Source organism: Branchiostoma floridae, chromosome 10, assembly GCF_000003815.2.
Source record: "Branchiostoma floridae strain S238N-H82 chromosome 10, Bfl_VNyyK, whole genome shotgun sequence".
In the NCBI taxonomy this organism is placed as follows: Eukaryota; Metazoa; Chordata; class Leptocardii; order Amphioxiformes; family Branchiostomatidae; genus Branchiostoma; species Branchiostoma floridae.
The window spans coordinates 8930528-8944994 of NC_049988.1; the positions used below are offsets into that span (position 1 = coordinate 8930528).

At 40.1% G+C, this 14467-nt stretch overlaps 1 protein-coding gene and 1 long non-coding RNA gene across 2 annotated transcripts in view; both read right to left on the reverse strand.

Moving 5' to 3' along the window:
- LOC118424102 overlaps positions 1-14467 on the reverse strand; it is a 142002-nt gene that overhangs the window by 43434 nt on the left and 84101 nt on the right. The window lies entirely within an intron of this gene.
- Positions 100-11539, reverse strand: LOC118424032. The gene is made up of 15 exons (XM_035832463.1): positions 11521-11539; positions 10049-10181; positions 9275-9405; positions 8715-8842; positions 8280-8399; positions 7491-7668; positions 6520-6730; positions 6074-6282; positions 5484-5648; positions 4424-4530; positions 3389-3540; positions 3041-3136; positions 2318-2461; positions 1778-1913; positions 100-1062 (listed from the first exon to the last, which is right to left on the reverse strand). Exons 2-14 carry the CDS (start codon positions 10122-10124, stop codon positions 1792-1794), a joined length of 1839 nt encoding a protein of 612 aa, XP_035688356.1. The 5' UTR covers positions 10125-10181; positions 11521-11539; the 3' UTR covers positions 100-1062; positions 1778-1791.

A 14467-nucleotide genomic window follows, 5' to 3' on the forward strand; every position in this document is an offset into this window, starting at 1 on the left:
ACAGAATATTTTGTAAATAGATAAATACTACATACTAAATCTAATCAAAAATTGAAAACACTGAAATATGAACGATTGATCACTGCATGCAACTCGTTCTTTAATTTGGCAGGTCTGTATTTCCTTCTTACCAAACTCATGAGAAAGGAACACTGAGAGGACAATACAAAAATAAAACTTGTCCTCTTCATGTGTCAACTAACTTATATAAATACAGAACACCAAATATGATATGTACAAATGTACAGTAAAGTCTATATATCCAATAGATGGTAAGAGACTGATATATGTGTGGGTAGCAATGACTACATAATTTACCCATACCATAAATCGGTCCTTAACTTCCATAAACAGAACTTACATGGAACATAACATGATAAACCTTAGAAAGGAAGGATAGATGCTAAATTATAACAAGCTGAACATCTCATGGAGTAAATTGACATTCTGAAATGATAACAAGCTGAACATCTCATGCAGTAAATTGACATTCTGAAAGGCAACTCTGAAATGCCTATTCTTGTATTGCTTAAAGACCTGTCAATCGTGTATAAAACAAATTATAACAAAATTATGAGTCTTCCAAAATCGTGAGTACATGATACATGTGTACCACTCTGGTAACTCTCTTTAACCAAGTAAAAACATATGTCCTATTTCTTTCAATAAAAAAGAAAGATGGCTTTCAAACATCATTATTGCAAGTAACTACACGTAATTAGGCAACGTCAAATCAAGTAAACTGTAACGTAAGAAATGCAATTGCATTTGCGATAGTATCTTGCGTAAGATAATATCATACGGTCAAATATCTAATTGTTATAACATCTAATCCTAAAAATTCAAGTACGGTACACTATATGAAAGGCACAATGTTATCACTGCTATAAATAAGATATCACAAGGGGTTCAATTTTGAATTAAAGATAACCAAACTGAACTTTATATATTCCAGACAGTAATGATTAATACCCACTTGATCTTCAGTTGACAACAATGTGCTTGTACCCACAAGGAAAGGCCTTGATCACAGAGCTTGGTACCCTTATACTTTTGTCACCTCTGAAATACATGCAAACAACCAGTAAAAGAGATGACTAATTATAAGCATATTGCTTCAGCTAATAATCATTGTACAAAGGATGGTAAAATAACTATGATACCTGAGATTGTCATCATGAAAGGAAGATTAAATGATTTTTTATTTATCAAGAATCTGAAATAACATTCCATGTAAAAGTATTAGCCATCTCCTTGCTATTTCTGTTCCTTTCACTCTCACAAAATTATGTGATACCCATTGATATGTTTCAAGCACGCGCCAACACAGGAAAAGCGCTATCTTATGATTTGTCCTTGGTCCTGGGAGAAATTGACTCAAGTGCATGTACATGTATCAAGAAGATACCAAAGATCTCATAACTAAGAAAATATTGTGAAATACCCATACCCCTAGTAGTGTCCATACCCGCAGTAGTGTCCATATGCCCAGTAATATCCGTACCCCCGGTATTGTCCATATCCACCACCCCCCTGTATTGTCCATACCCCCAGTAGTATAAGTACCCCAGTAGTCAGCCCTTTGTAATTATATAGCCTGGCGGAATAGTTGCGTAGCCCTGGCTGTATGTGCCAAACCAATTTCTTATACAACTCAGTCCAGGAACAACCTTGGACCCGGGATAGTGGGAACAAATTTGAAGACATATCAAGACAAACCGGAAAAAAATGGTCTATTTCATGGGGTAACAAACTTGCCACAAGAAAAACTACATACCTAGTCCCCACAAACTACAGCTGAAGGAGCTCCTGGCCAAGGCTGGTGTTCAGTTCATCCAGATCTACCTGCATGGCTTCCAGTTCTTCCATCATGCAAGCCTCGTGTCTTTCAACCTCCGCTGCTGGCACTCCCACTAGGCATACAGGCAGAAGTAAAAACATGCAATGTTCAACCATGTTTCACTTCTCTAACCACAGCAAAAACGTAATGTTTGGCCATGTTTCACTTCACTCACTTTTCTGCAGTGGTTAAATGTTCATGGTGAGGAGTACTGAGTAGGGGTGGGTACCGGTACAGAAAGTTCAGGTCCATGTCCGGTTGAAGTCCAAAGGATCGGGTCCCGGTCCGGACCTGAACCTGGACCCAATTCGGTACATGTATGGGAAAAATTTTTACAAGCCGTTTTTTCTGTACCGGTCCAATAAAAAATCGTTTTGAACTGGTACGGTGTACCGGTACCCAGCCCTAGTGAGGAACTTACCATGAAAATTGTGAACATCAAATCACTGCAAAAATTTCAACATTTACATAGTATACCTTCAACAGTAGGCAAGAAACTCATGTCAGCATCCACCTCCATCAGATTGCTGCTGCCCAGTTCATAGTCTCCTGATGCTTCATCTTCATACATGTTGGAGTAGAACTTCAGTAAGGGAGCTGAGCCTGTCTGGGTCATATTACCTGTAATGCACATTTGGTACACTTTACAAGAATTTTATAAATCTGTAGTATATGGAACAAGATAGAAATTGACTGGAGCAATATTATTACATATTTTTTGTCAATGTTTGCAGGGAATTGAATTAAACTTTCCAACATGGTATTGTTCAGAAATTTTCAGTAATGGTCCATTTTAATAGTGTGTGGAGTTTCATGACATCTGTTTTTAAAGATGCTTTGAAATGAACCTTTCCTTTTGTTCCACCAAATAATGGACAGAAAAAATCTGTTTAACTTGTCAAATAGCTTCCTATGTTGTTTTGGTATATGAAATATCTTTCTTTTGTCATTTCTTACAATACAGTATATTACTCACTTACACATATTACATAAAGAGTAGATACTGTTGCAGTGTTGCTCACATGTAATACAAACTCCACTGTCAGGGGCCTGCAGAGGTTGGGTGGCCAGCTATAAGTGCAATTTCATCCAACTTAGCAACTAAGGGCCGGTATTCTTCTACATATATCTGTCCTTAAACAATACAGCATCTGCATAAAGAGGATTACAGAACAATTTAAATTTCAGAAGATACATTACCTTTATCAGACTTGGCATCATACATTCCTGTCTCAATGCTTTCATCCAGACTGATAAGAATGTTCTCCATATCTTCCATCTTAAGCATTTCTTCATCTGAAACATAATGATATAAATGACATAAATGATATGCTAGATTTAAAAGAAAGCTCAATATTTAAAATACAGCTATGTAAATCGAATTAAGATGATTAACCATATTCATTTTGATAGTCAATTTTCATTTTTACTTCAATTCATTCATGGGGGTGTCAGTTCTTCACTGTAAATAATACAAAACCCAATGTTTTCTTGAATATAAATGTTATGATTCTGGCCACATAAAGTTTGTACTTCCAATGAACATACCAAGAGTGTCTTCAGGGTGATCGTCTCCCATCAAATGTTGCTCGGTGGTTGGAGAAAAAGTGTTGTTTGAGTAGCAAGGTGGCTTCTTCATGACCTGTTGTATCTCCTCCACAGAGCAGCCATTCAGAAACATCTCATATGGAAGTAGATTCCTAGAAAAGAAAGCAGCAGTTATCAGTGACCAACAAAATCAAAGTCTCATACCTGTGTGGAATATTTAGAGCTTAATGAATGTTTAGTTACTTTCATTGTTACTTGCTGATTCTGAGTATACATGATTTCCTGCCTTCCTGTAGGACTTTGGACCTACTTTGGACCTGTTGAATCTGGACAAAACTAGTGTTTCAATCCTGCAAGTCACAAGTTACAGCATTGTTCCTATTGTGATATCCTGAGCTTCCAAATGAATAGAATGGAATTAACTGATGATAAAACTGCTAAAACACAAAGCATGCAAACCCTGCACAAAAGAGAAAAACCCTTGTCATTACATAAGCTTCCAACATCCCAGACCAAAAATTATGAATCAACGGATGGCATCAAAACAACTTTCAGCACTAAGGACAGCAACCAAGTCAGCATTATTTCCTTCTTTTTACCTAAATATGGGTTGCTTTGTATTTATTTAGGACCACTTTTGGACATAATTCAAATATGACAATATAACTGGCAAAACCAAATGAGGCTATAGATGCAAATGAACACCAGTATTTTCATGGAGTGGTAGTAACCACCCTGAAGTCAATTTAAGACATCTTATAGGTTGGTCTCAAAAGGAAAGAAGTCAGTTGTTCAAATGAAAGCGTAACTGTGTTGGTAGAATGCATAGTTGTAAAATCTAAGCTTTGTTCCACTGTAAATTTCAGCTGCTAAAGTCATTTCCCGACTTCCAGGATGTCACTGAAGCAAATCAGACATCTAAAGAAGGTCGACAAGTTTGACTGAAATTTATAGCGAGTTCCTTTCTGTGCGTTGGAACAAAGCTTAAACTTTACAAGTAAAGTCAGTTGTTTTGCACATAGCTAAAAAGCTAACCTTTCATAGTACTTCTTTGCTGCCTGTCCTCCATGAGAACTCATGCTGCATTTGGTTAGTAACCTGTAGATTCCTGCCCATCCTCCTGCCTTGCCTCTCTTGGACAGCTGACGTCAAGACAAAGACAGCAACATGTATACACTACAGATTATCCTTCTTATCATGTCACCTAATAGATTTTAGTTTATATCCATTATGGAGGCAAGTCTTTTGCAGTCCTGTAAATACAAAACTTTACCTACGGAAAATCTAATAAAATCATGACTCAGAATATACCCTCATACTTAATTTTTTTTTCAGTTAGCCTGTACTGTGCACAAACTAACAACTGTACATAAAACTGTAAACTCAGAGTTTTCATGGCAGAGGTAGCTAATCTACCCATATGTCTAACAAGAGGCTTTTCATGAGGGTAAATGTGAGTGTATAACCTCAAGTCAACCACACCCACTTACGCCACATGTTCATAAAAGTCTCTGGAGCAGCATGTTTCCCATTAAAAACTTTTTTAAAGAGGCTTTTCATGAAGGAAAGTGGGATTGGACAACCTCAGGCCAACCCTAAACACTTATGCCACATTTTATGAAATGTCACTGGAGCAGGATGTTTACCATTACAAACTTACAAAGGAGTCCCAAACTATAGAAGAGAGTGTACCAATGAAAACACAATCAGCAAACTTTTTGCATAATTTCACTTGCGGTGAAATATGCAACATGTGTTTGTATAACAATATAACACTCACTAAACCCATGCAGACCCCTCCCATGTATTTCTGACGTATAGACACTTCCTTCATCGTGCATTTTTTTTCGGCATAAATGAGGGGCCTTGTCACATAGGCTGACACTACTTGATTTAATTAAAGAGTACTTAGGGAGTTTAGCACAATACTGAATTTTTTTTTCATGTATGTGAAACTAGTGGGTACTTTGTTGTATAATTTGAAGAAGTATGCATTTTTTAGTTCCTAAAATTCATCAGCTCTATCAGGAAATAACACTCTCTTGTGTTTAGGACTCCTTTAATTCAAGAGGCTTTTCCTGAGTCGCACACTGACCTGGCTGTAACCTCCCTTCTCCATGACAGCTGTGAAGAGTTGGTACAGGCTGACCTTTGACCCGTTCCACACTGGTGGTGAGCTGACATGCTTGCCATGTGATGTCATGAAAGCACTCACCATCATACTAAAGTCCTTCTCTGTGCATGAGCCAAGATCAGGAGGCTAAAAAAAGAGAAAGAGTATAATTTTACTTCCATGCCTCATGTATGGTGCATCTATCTGTAAATGCAGAAATATTCAGAGTGGTTTTACAGTCAAACCTGTATATAGTGGCCATGATATGCAGTCAAACCTGTATATAGTGGCCACTTAAGGGACTGGAGAAATGCATTCATTATACACAGGTCGCCACTATAGAGAAAATGCTGAAATGCTGGGACCGAAAATCATATTGCCGTGGCCGCGTTGGACAGGTGGCCGCTATAGACTATTTCTTAATGTCTATAGGTCAATGGGAAAAATCCAAGGGACCGACAAAAACTGACCGCAGTGGCCAGATGGTCGCTATGCAAAGGTGGCCGCTACTACAGGTTTGACTGTATATCATTTTAGACATACATGTAAATACATACATATACCAAACTCACTAGAGCTGAAGAAGCAGAACACTGCACCCCAGTGCCTGATGCCTGCATGTTCTTGTGCTTATTGCTGCTCCTGTCAGCATCCTCAGTCTGCCTGTTTGTTGTTGAACCTGAGCGTTTGATGGTTCCTTTCTTGCCTGTGTTCCTCTTGTCCTTTGATATTTTTTTACAACAATTGGAGTCCACAACTGGGCTGCTCTTGACTCTGTAACCTGAAATTGTAAAGCCACTCTAATTGATTGAAAAATGAGGGCTGCCTTTACACAAACGCATCAACCTGAAGTAAAGTTTTCGAAAAGACAACATAAGGGTGTGTAACAAAATCTATTATAAAATTTCATATAATAAGCTAAGAAGGAAAAAAACTGTTAATATGAACAATTTGTATAAATACACGTAACAAAACTGCTTAGATATTTTGCTGTGTGAAACAACAACAGTGGATTTACCTTTTGAGCTGTCCTCATCTGAATCACCCCTAGTCCTCGGTGACCACAGAAACTGGCATTTTTGTAGTCTCTGCTTGTTTGTAAGGCTCATCAGATGGTCGGCTTCCTTGATAGCAGTGTTCAAATTCTTCTGTTGCAGAGCTGAGCTTGTTTTGGGGGCTATCACGCGGGGATACCTTCTTCCTTTCTTCTTTGTCCTTGACTTTGCAACCTGTATAACATAGTTATCATATCTCACATAAAAACATTAGAAAGATAGTTGTATAGCTCTTCCAGACCACTTTTATCAGCACTTCAAAAACATTCTTCTTATCTACTCCTTTACCAATCTTTTCCAAAAATAAACTGAAAGATATCTTTCAAATTTGAAATGCAAGGACACCTTTACCATGAATCTTAAACATTTGGTACTGATCCTGAATTGTCAAGGCATCTTTCTTATCCACCAACAATGGTGAAAGGATGGTCCAACCTGGGCCAACCTATGTAATTGGATATAAATGAGCTGAATTTCACATTTTGTCTTGACCTATTCTAATAGAAACAACAGTCCATGCAAGATACAAACAGTGAAGACTCCTTTAGTCTTGTATAGAACAATGGTACGCCCCTGCTTGCTCGGTGAGATTGCCCAGTTGTAATCGTCACCTGAGCCAGACAGAGCGTTGACAGAGCACGCTTTTCTCCCTGGGTTTAAGATTAACTGTGTTAATGAATGAAGAATGAATGAAGACCTTTATTGCACATTTTTGCCCCACTGGGCTAAGTACAAGTCAGATGGTAAGAATCATATATATACAATCATACACATCTATAAATGCAGATATGCGTCTAATCTATTCTATTACATTCAACTTTCTCTCGCTTCTTGGTAATTGCATAAATGTAGCTAGCTGTATGGTTGGTTAGAGTTGGTTTATCAAAAGCTGTCAGGAATATAAATTTCTCTTTACTATAATGAAAAGTCAAACCTGTGCAATATTTGTTGTAGCATCTGTCTTGCTGTACACCTCGACCCTATTGTAGGTGCACCAGCTGTGAGAGTGTTTAGGGCCCAGAAACTCCACATGGTACCAGGTGACGTCCCCGTCTTCATCCACCTCGGTGTGCTCACCACTCTCTGGGTCTGGGGACAGTACAGCTGGCCACCTGGGAAAACAAAACGGAATAAGTTCTCAATTCAATTCTTTATTAATATTCAACATAGCAGACATACACACCAGGAGATGGCAGCCTGAATAGCATTTTTTAAACATAATACATAAATAAGATTCACACCCTAAACATGACAGGCACCCATCAATTCATACTGGAGTCTACAGTCTGATTGTACAGTTTGATTTGTAAATCCCCAAACATTAGTGGGGTTGCGTGGCATAACAGAAGGAACCCAAAATGGTTCGAATCGGTTAACATGCCACTAATCTTGTGCCCTTGAGAAAGGAACTTAACCTGACTTTCCACACAAGCTTCAGCTTCCCTCGCATTAAACATTTAATGGATGTCCCATGGTTCATGGTCATACCTCGAGCATGTTAAAGAACCCATCATATTCATCAAAAATACTAGGGGTCCTTCAAAGTGTGAGTAGATCAAAGCCCACAGTCCTAAGGGTTTTCGGAAAAACCTGTCCAGTCCGGAATGCGGAAAACCCTGTCCAGTCTGAAAAGAGGGTCTGCATGGGGGTATACGTTGTAAGCTACTAAGTACTAGTATACAACAACATTTCTTTAATATGGCTAAGCACCTTCAAAACTTACCTGGCAAAGCCATCTAGACGTGCCCAGACAAGACTTCCCACGGCAATCTCACTTAGCACATACCGCAGCCCGTACTTCCGTGCTTTCCTCTCATCATGGGTTTCCTCCAAATCAGTACAGCTGTGGAGAGAGACCAAAAGCCACCTTTATACATGATTTGACTATTTCTACCATTCAGGAAAAGAAACCACTCCACTACATGTATATAATTCACACAATCATATAGATACAACAAAATATACAGCTTCAATCATTTATACAATCCCCACTATAAATCTTTTTCTCAGTCACAAAACAAAATATTAGTATTATTACTATTATTTAGAGGCCAATATAATTCTAAACTGGTGCCAAATTTGGTACTTAGATTTTTGATGATGCAGATATCTGCCATTTGAATTTAAACCATAAACCTGATCTAAAGATGATCCTAACTTGTTATGTTTAGAATCAGTATTCAGACTACACAGCCAGTCCTTGTCTGCATACTCAGCTGCCACCTGCTTTGTAACCCTCCTCCATTTGGAGCATTTGTCACATTGTATCCATGCCTCATCTTCCAGCTGAAGAGGAAATAGAGCAGCAAAATATGTTATCATCCTTATTATGAACATACTAGATTGTCATCATTTTCACAGAAATATTGTTTGACTGCCAAACTTTCCTACACTAGTAAGGAATGATATATACAGTATTTTTTTTGACTTTGATTGATTTGTGGGAATTAGAGCAATATCGGATTCCAGACAAGTGGGGTTTCACATCATCTTTCAAAACAGAGGAAAACAAAAAGCCCATTTTTTTGGCATTGTAAGGTCTGTAATTTCAAGAGTAGCATTCTGTTAATCATGATGCAATGTCAAAAACTACATACATATTGCTATCCTTTGCCATCAATCATAATTTTTTGCATCGCATTCTCAGCACTATTTATGAGCAGCTAAAAAGCACAATATTTCAGTGGTGAGTCAGTTCTACTCAAAACAGAGAGGTACCTGAATTCTTGTCTCTTCTTTCAGTGAATCATCTGACTGATTCTCCTGCTCATGTGAACTGTCTGACTCTTCATCAGCATTTTCCTCTGTACCTGCTTTTTGCCTCCTACTGTCCTCACAGTAAACAGGTCCTGACCAACATAAGAACATCGAATTAAGAAGGAATCAACTGATTTATGAGACTGTTTGACTGAGCTGACAACTTTTTTCATGTAACCCCTGGCAATATAATCTGGTAATTTTTTACTCAGAGTCTCTGTCCAAAATCCCATTCACCGATTTTTTCAGGTCCAATTTTTTTGGGAGACCAGTCCAACAAGAAAAAAATGGTTTTGTGCTGGTACATTGTAATGTTATCATAATTAGCAAAATGGGATAAATGAGAAAGCTTGCCTTTCGAATCCACATTTATAAGTGACATAACTTTTTTTTTTTTTACTCAATGGTCACCACGTAACAAGGCCATGAAGGCCACTCAAGGTTACGGGTTACATGATTGGAACTGTAACAGCAACTCTTCGCCCTAGGTCAGAAACATCATGATTGAGACCAGCCCAATTGCTCACTATGAGTGAGGACTAACTGAACCAATAGGCGAAGCAGGGGTTACGAGGGCTGCTCGGGAGATTCCCAACCCCTATTTTGGCCGGAATGGTTTGATCCGCTCGGGTGGATGTTCGCACATGTGGCGAGTTCTTTAACGTGCTTGGGGTGTTGCTCTTTGTTTATAATTAGTAAAATGCTTGCTAAGCCTCATTCATAAAGCTGTTTTACCTTTGGACCTGAGAGTTATACTTTGACTCCTCAGCTGAGCGAAGATCTCTTCTGTCCACTCCTTGATCTGTGGCATGGCGGTATCTGTCTACACCTCTCTGTACACCTCGGTCCACCTTCCCTAAGTTTATATCTTATTTGTGTGGGAGTGGGAAATCTCAGTTAGTCACAGCAACATTCTTCCAATAGTACAAAAACTTAGGTACGGGGTCCAAACCTACACCACTTACTCTCTGCCCTACGATCAATCTTCCACACAAAATCCTGACCACCACATGTCCAAAATCAAAATATCGGAAGTTCCAAGTTGCAGTATCATAACATGTCGCTAGGAGGCTCAAACTCTAATCAGATCATGTCAATGTCTCATCATGACCAACCCACATGCCAAATAAATGTGTCCATATAAACAAACTACATAACAAGATGGCCCTAAGTTTGCTTTTTTTATAAATCCTACTTTTGTATGCATGTCACTGACCTGCAGTGGCGCCCTCTCTCCGAAAGGAGGAGGAACGCCAGCCTCACCTTTTTCTATAAAGTAGTTAATAATAATATTAATATAGATGCCAGTAATATTCTCAAGCCTGCCAAAGGGCGCACCCAGGGTAGTCACGACTACAAATTCCAACCCATATTCGCACGTACAGACATTTACAAAAACTCATTTTTTCCGCGCACAATTCCCGAGTTGAATACCCTGCCCGCCCTAACCCGGGAGCCTCAGCTATTTGGGGGAACCCCTATGCAGATGCAGATACTTTTGTATGCATGATATAAAATACACTCACACACACACACACACACACATATATATGTATACACTACAAAAAAAACATAAGTTTCTTGTTGAAGGTGAGAAAAAGGAGGAAAGAGGTTGAAATTCAAACATTCCAACAATTCAACTTACCCGGTAGCTACAAGAATTTATGACTGTCTCAAATCCCCTAACAGCAACCAAACCTGGATTTAGGATATTACATGCAAGTCAGACTTCCCTGTAGTGCCGTACAGGTATTATGATACGTAGATATTCATACATCAAAAGCACACATTTGTGTCTCACTGTCATCAGGCGATCTTCTTCACAACTGCCGCCAAAAACCTGACCTTTGACCGGAACATTCCAAAGGGATGGGTGACATACAAAATGTCTTCTTGCCTCATTTCAAAATACCATTTATCAATTCTAAGGTTTGACAGCGTGGTGAAATCCTCCAATATCTGTAACGTTATAACATTCCAAACATTTACCTCTCTACACCTTACTCGGACTTGTCGAGTAGAAAAGTAGGAGACTGTCGGCACATTTTTAACACAATCACGGTATCAAATGCTTGGAAACACCAACATAAATGTAAGATTCTGTCATTCAAGAGTGGCTGAAGGATGTTATTAAGACAATGCTTGTGTGGATGATAACAACATGACGTAAAAATAACACTAGATAAGGACATTAAAGTAACTTTTACCTCAGAATATTTATACATCCGTCTTACAGACGCGTTAGACGAACGACACTTTTCATGACTTCGATCCCATCAGACCTTGCGCCAATTCAGTGTTTTCTGATCCAAATATTGTCGCTGTATGTTAGCCGAGTCTCCTATGACGAACTGATTTGTGTGGGAGACCAGACTATCTAATACTTCACTGAGGGGCTAAGTCACTGGAAAACAATATAACAAAAAAGTCTAGAATTTTTTGGAAGGAATCAAATTTCGTCAATTCCAACGAACTGTCTCTCCTTAATTTCCTCCTTCCGTTTCACATTTGTTTTCATCATGGTAGTTTTAGCCGTATTCGTCAAGTCAGTTTCCCTTCTTTGACTATGAAACGCCTGTGTTTAAGTGCATGACATGCACGATATAATCCACCAGGGTTTTACCTCGAACTCAACAAAGAAGTCATCCCATCAGAGGACAATACGATCACAAGTTGAGGAAAATTGAGGAGTCTCGCCTCGTTGAGAGATGGTTGTAAAGATCTGATACAAGTGGCTCCTTTTAGCTCTCTTGCAAAAGGAGAAGCCTGGTTCTATGTCAAAAATTCTTACTTTGTCAAAAGTGACTCTACGTGTATATGTTGTTAGGTAACGTTATATGTACAGTAATAACGTTAACGTTATATATAACGTTAGCAGTTGCGCATGCTTGTGATGTGAGCTGCAGTATCCAATGGTGCTGCTTACATAATAATATCGCTTGAGCACGGCATCACTGTACATTTTATTTTGCATGTATGAAAAGAAAGTATTTTTTGGCGGCACAGTTATTGTTAGCATTGACTATTCTCCAAGCAGAGAATTGGTCGCGGGTTATGTAGCAGTGGTCGGGATTTTTACTGGCAGACTCCCAAACAAACAAAAAACGACCATTACTACCCAGCGACCAACCTCTGATCAACGGATTATTGCGGACTGTATTTACTAATTACTCAAAATTGCGATTATCATATAAGATGGTGAAAAAGATTAAGACTGTTTGACATTTCTTAGCAAGACAGATATACATTAGATTATATATGCAATACACACATGTTGGAAAAATAAAAAGTCAGTATCTAATTAATCCTAAGGTATTTTCATCCCCCTACCCGGTGCCGTGACCAGCGGTGTTCCAAAAAAAGGAGCTAGCGGTTGCGCCTAAACAGAGCCCATATGCTCAAGAATATCTCGAGAAGGAATTATCACAACATTTTGCGGTTTGCATCTTTCGATTCCTTGCTAAGGTACCTTTCCAACCATACCAAGCTTGCACGGCCGGAACTTGAAGCCCAAGCTACAATAGCGTCCTTAAGTCATCCCCCTACCCGGTGCCGTGAAAAGCGGTGTTCCAAAAAAGGAGCTAGCGGTTGCGCCTAAATAGAGCCCATATGCTCAAGAATATCTCGAGAAGGAAGTATCACAACATTTTGCGGTTTGCATCTTTCGATTCCTTACTAAGATACCTTTCCAACCATACCAATCTTGCACGGCCGGAACTTGACGCCCAAGCTACAATCGCGTCCTTAAGTCATCCCCCTACCCGGTGCCGTGACCAGCGGTGTTCCAAAAAAAGGAGCTAGCGGTTGCGCCTAAATAGAGCCCATATGCTCAAAAATATCTCGAGAAGGAAGTATCACAACATTTTGCGGTTTGCATCTTTCGATTCCTTGCTAAGGTACCTTTCCAACCATACCAAGCTTGCATGGCCGGAACTTGAAGCCCAAGCTTCAATCGCGTCCTTAAGTCATCCCCCTACCCGGTGCCGTGAAAAGCGGTGTTCCAAAAAAGGAGCTAGCGGTTGCGCCTAAATAGAGCCCATATGCTCAAGAATATCTCGAGAAGGAAGTATCACAACATTTTGCGGTTTGCATCTTTCGATTCCTTGCTAAGGTACCTTTCCAACCATACCAAGCTTGCACGGCCGGAACTTGACGCCCAAGCAACAATCGCGTCCTTAAGTCATCCCCCTACCCGGGCCGCGTGGCACGATCGGGAGCGCGTTGGTCTCAGGCCCGAGAGGTCCCGGGTTCAAATCCGCTTGCCGTGTCACCGATCTTGTGCCCTTGGGAAAGGCACTTTACACGACTTTCCTCACCTAACTCAGGTGTAAATGAGTACATAGCTGCGGCTAGTGGCAGTGACAGGCCTTTGTTGTGGTGACAGGCCATAGGGGCATGTTCGGGCATGACGCACCCACCATGACACACGAGTCAGGGGTAGTAGGAACCCCTTGCATCCTTGGTCGGAAGTCCTCCTAGGAGATGGAAACTCCAAATAATAAAACCTGCATCTGCTGGGGCCGTCTTACGTGGCAAAACAGTTCTGTCCCTGTAGGACTTAGTGCGCCAGTAGACGAGAGGGTGGAGAAGGAAGTGCACACCCTTCCTTCACCTTAAAAAAAAAAAGTCACGTGCAGGCCAGGCGGACTGGTCGTCTAATCAACCTTGTCTGCCTACCATTGATCTTCGGATACGAAGAAACAGCCATCATCACCCGGGCCGTGACCAGCGGTGTTCAAAAAAAAGGAGCTAGCGGTTGCGCCTAAACAGAGCCCATATGCTCAAGAATATCTCGAGAAGGAAGTATCACAACATTTTGCGGTTTGCATCTTTCGATTCCTTGCTAAGAGACCTTTCAACCATACCAAGCTTGCACGGCCGGAACTTGACGACCAAGCTACAATCGCGTCCTTAAGTCATCCCCCTACCCGGTGCCGTGACCAGCGGTGACACAAAAAAGGAGCTAGCGGTTGCGCCTAAATAGAGCCCATATGCTCAAGAATATCTCGTGAAGGAAGTATCACAACATTTTGCGGTTTGCATCTTTCGATTCCTTGCTAAGGGACCTTTCCAACCATACCAAGCTTGCACGGCCGGAACTTGACGCCCAAGCTACAATCGCGTCCTTAAGTCATCCCCTACACGGTGCCGTGA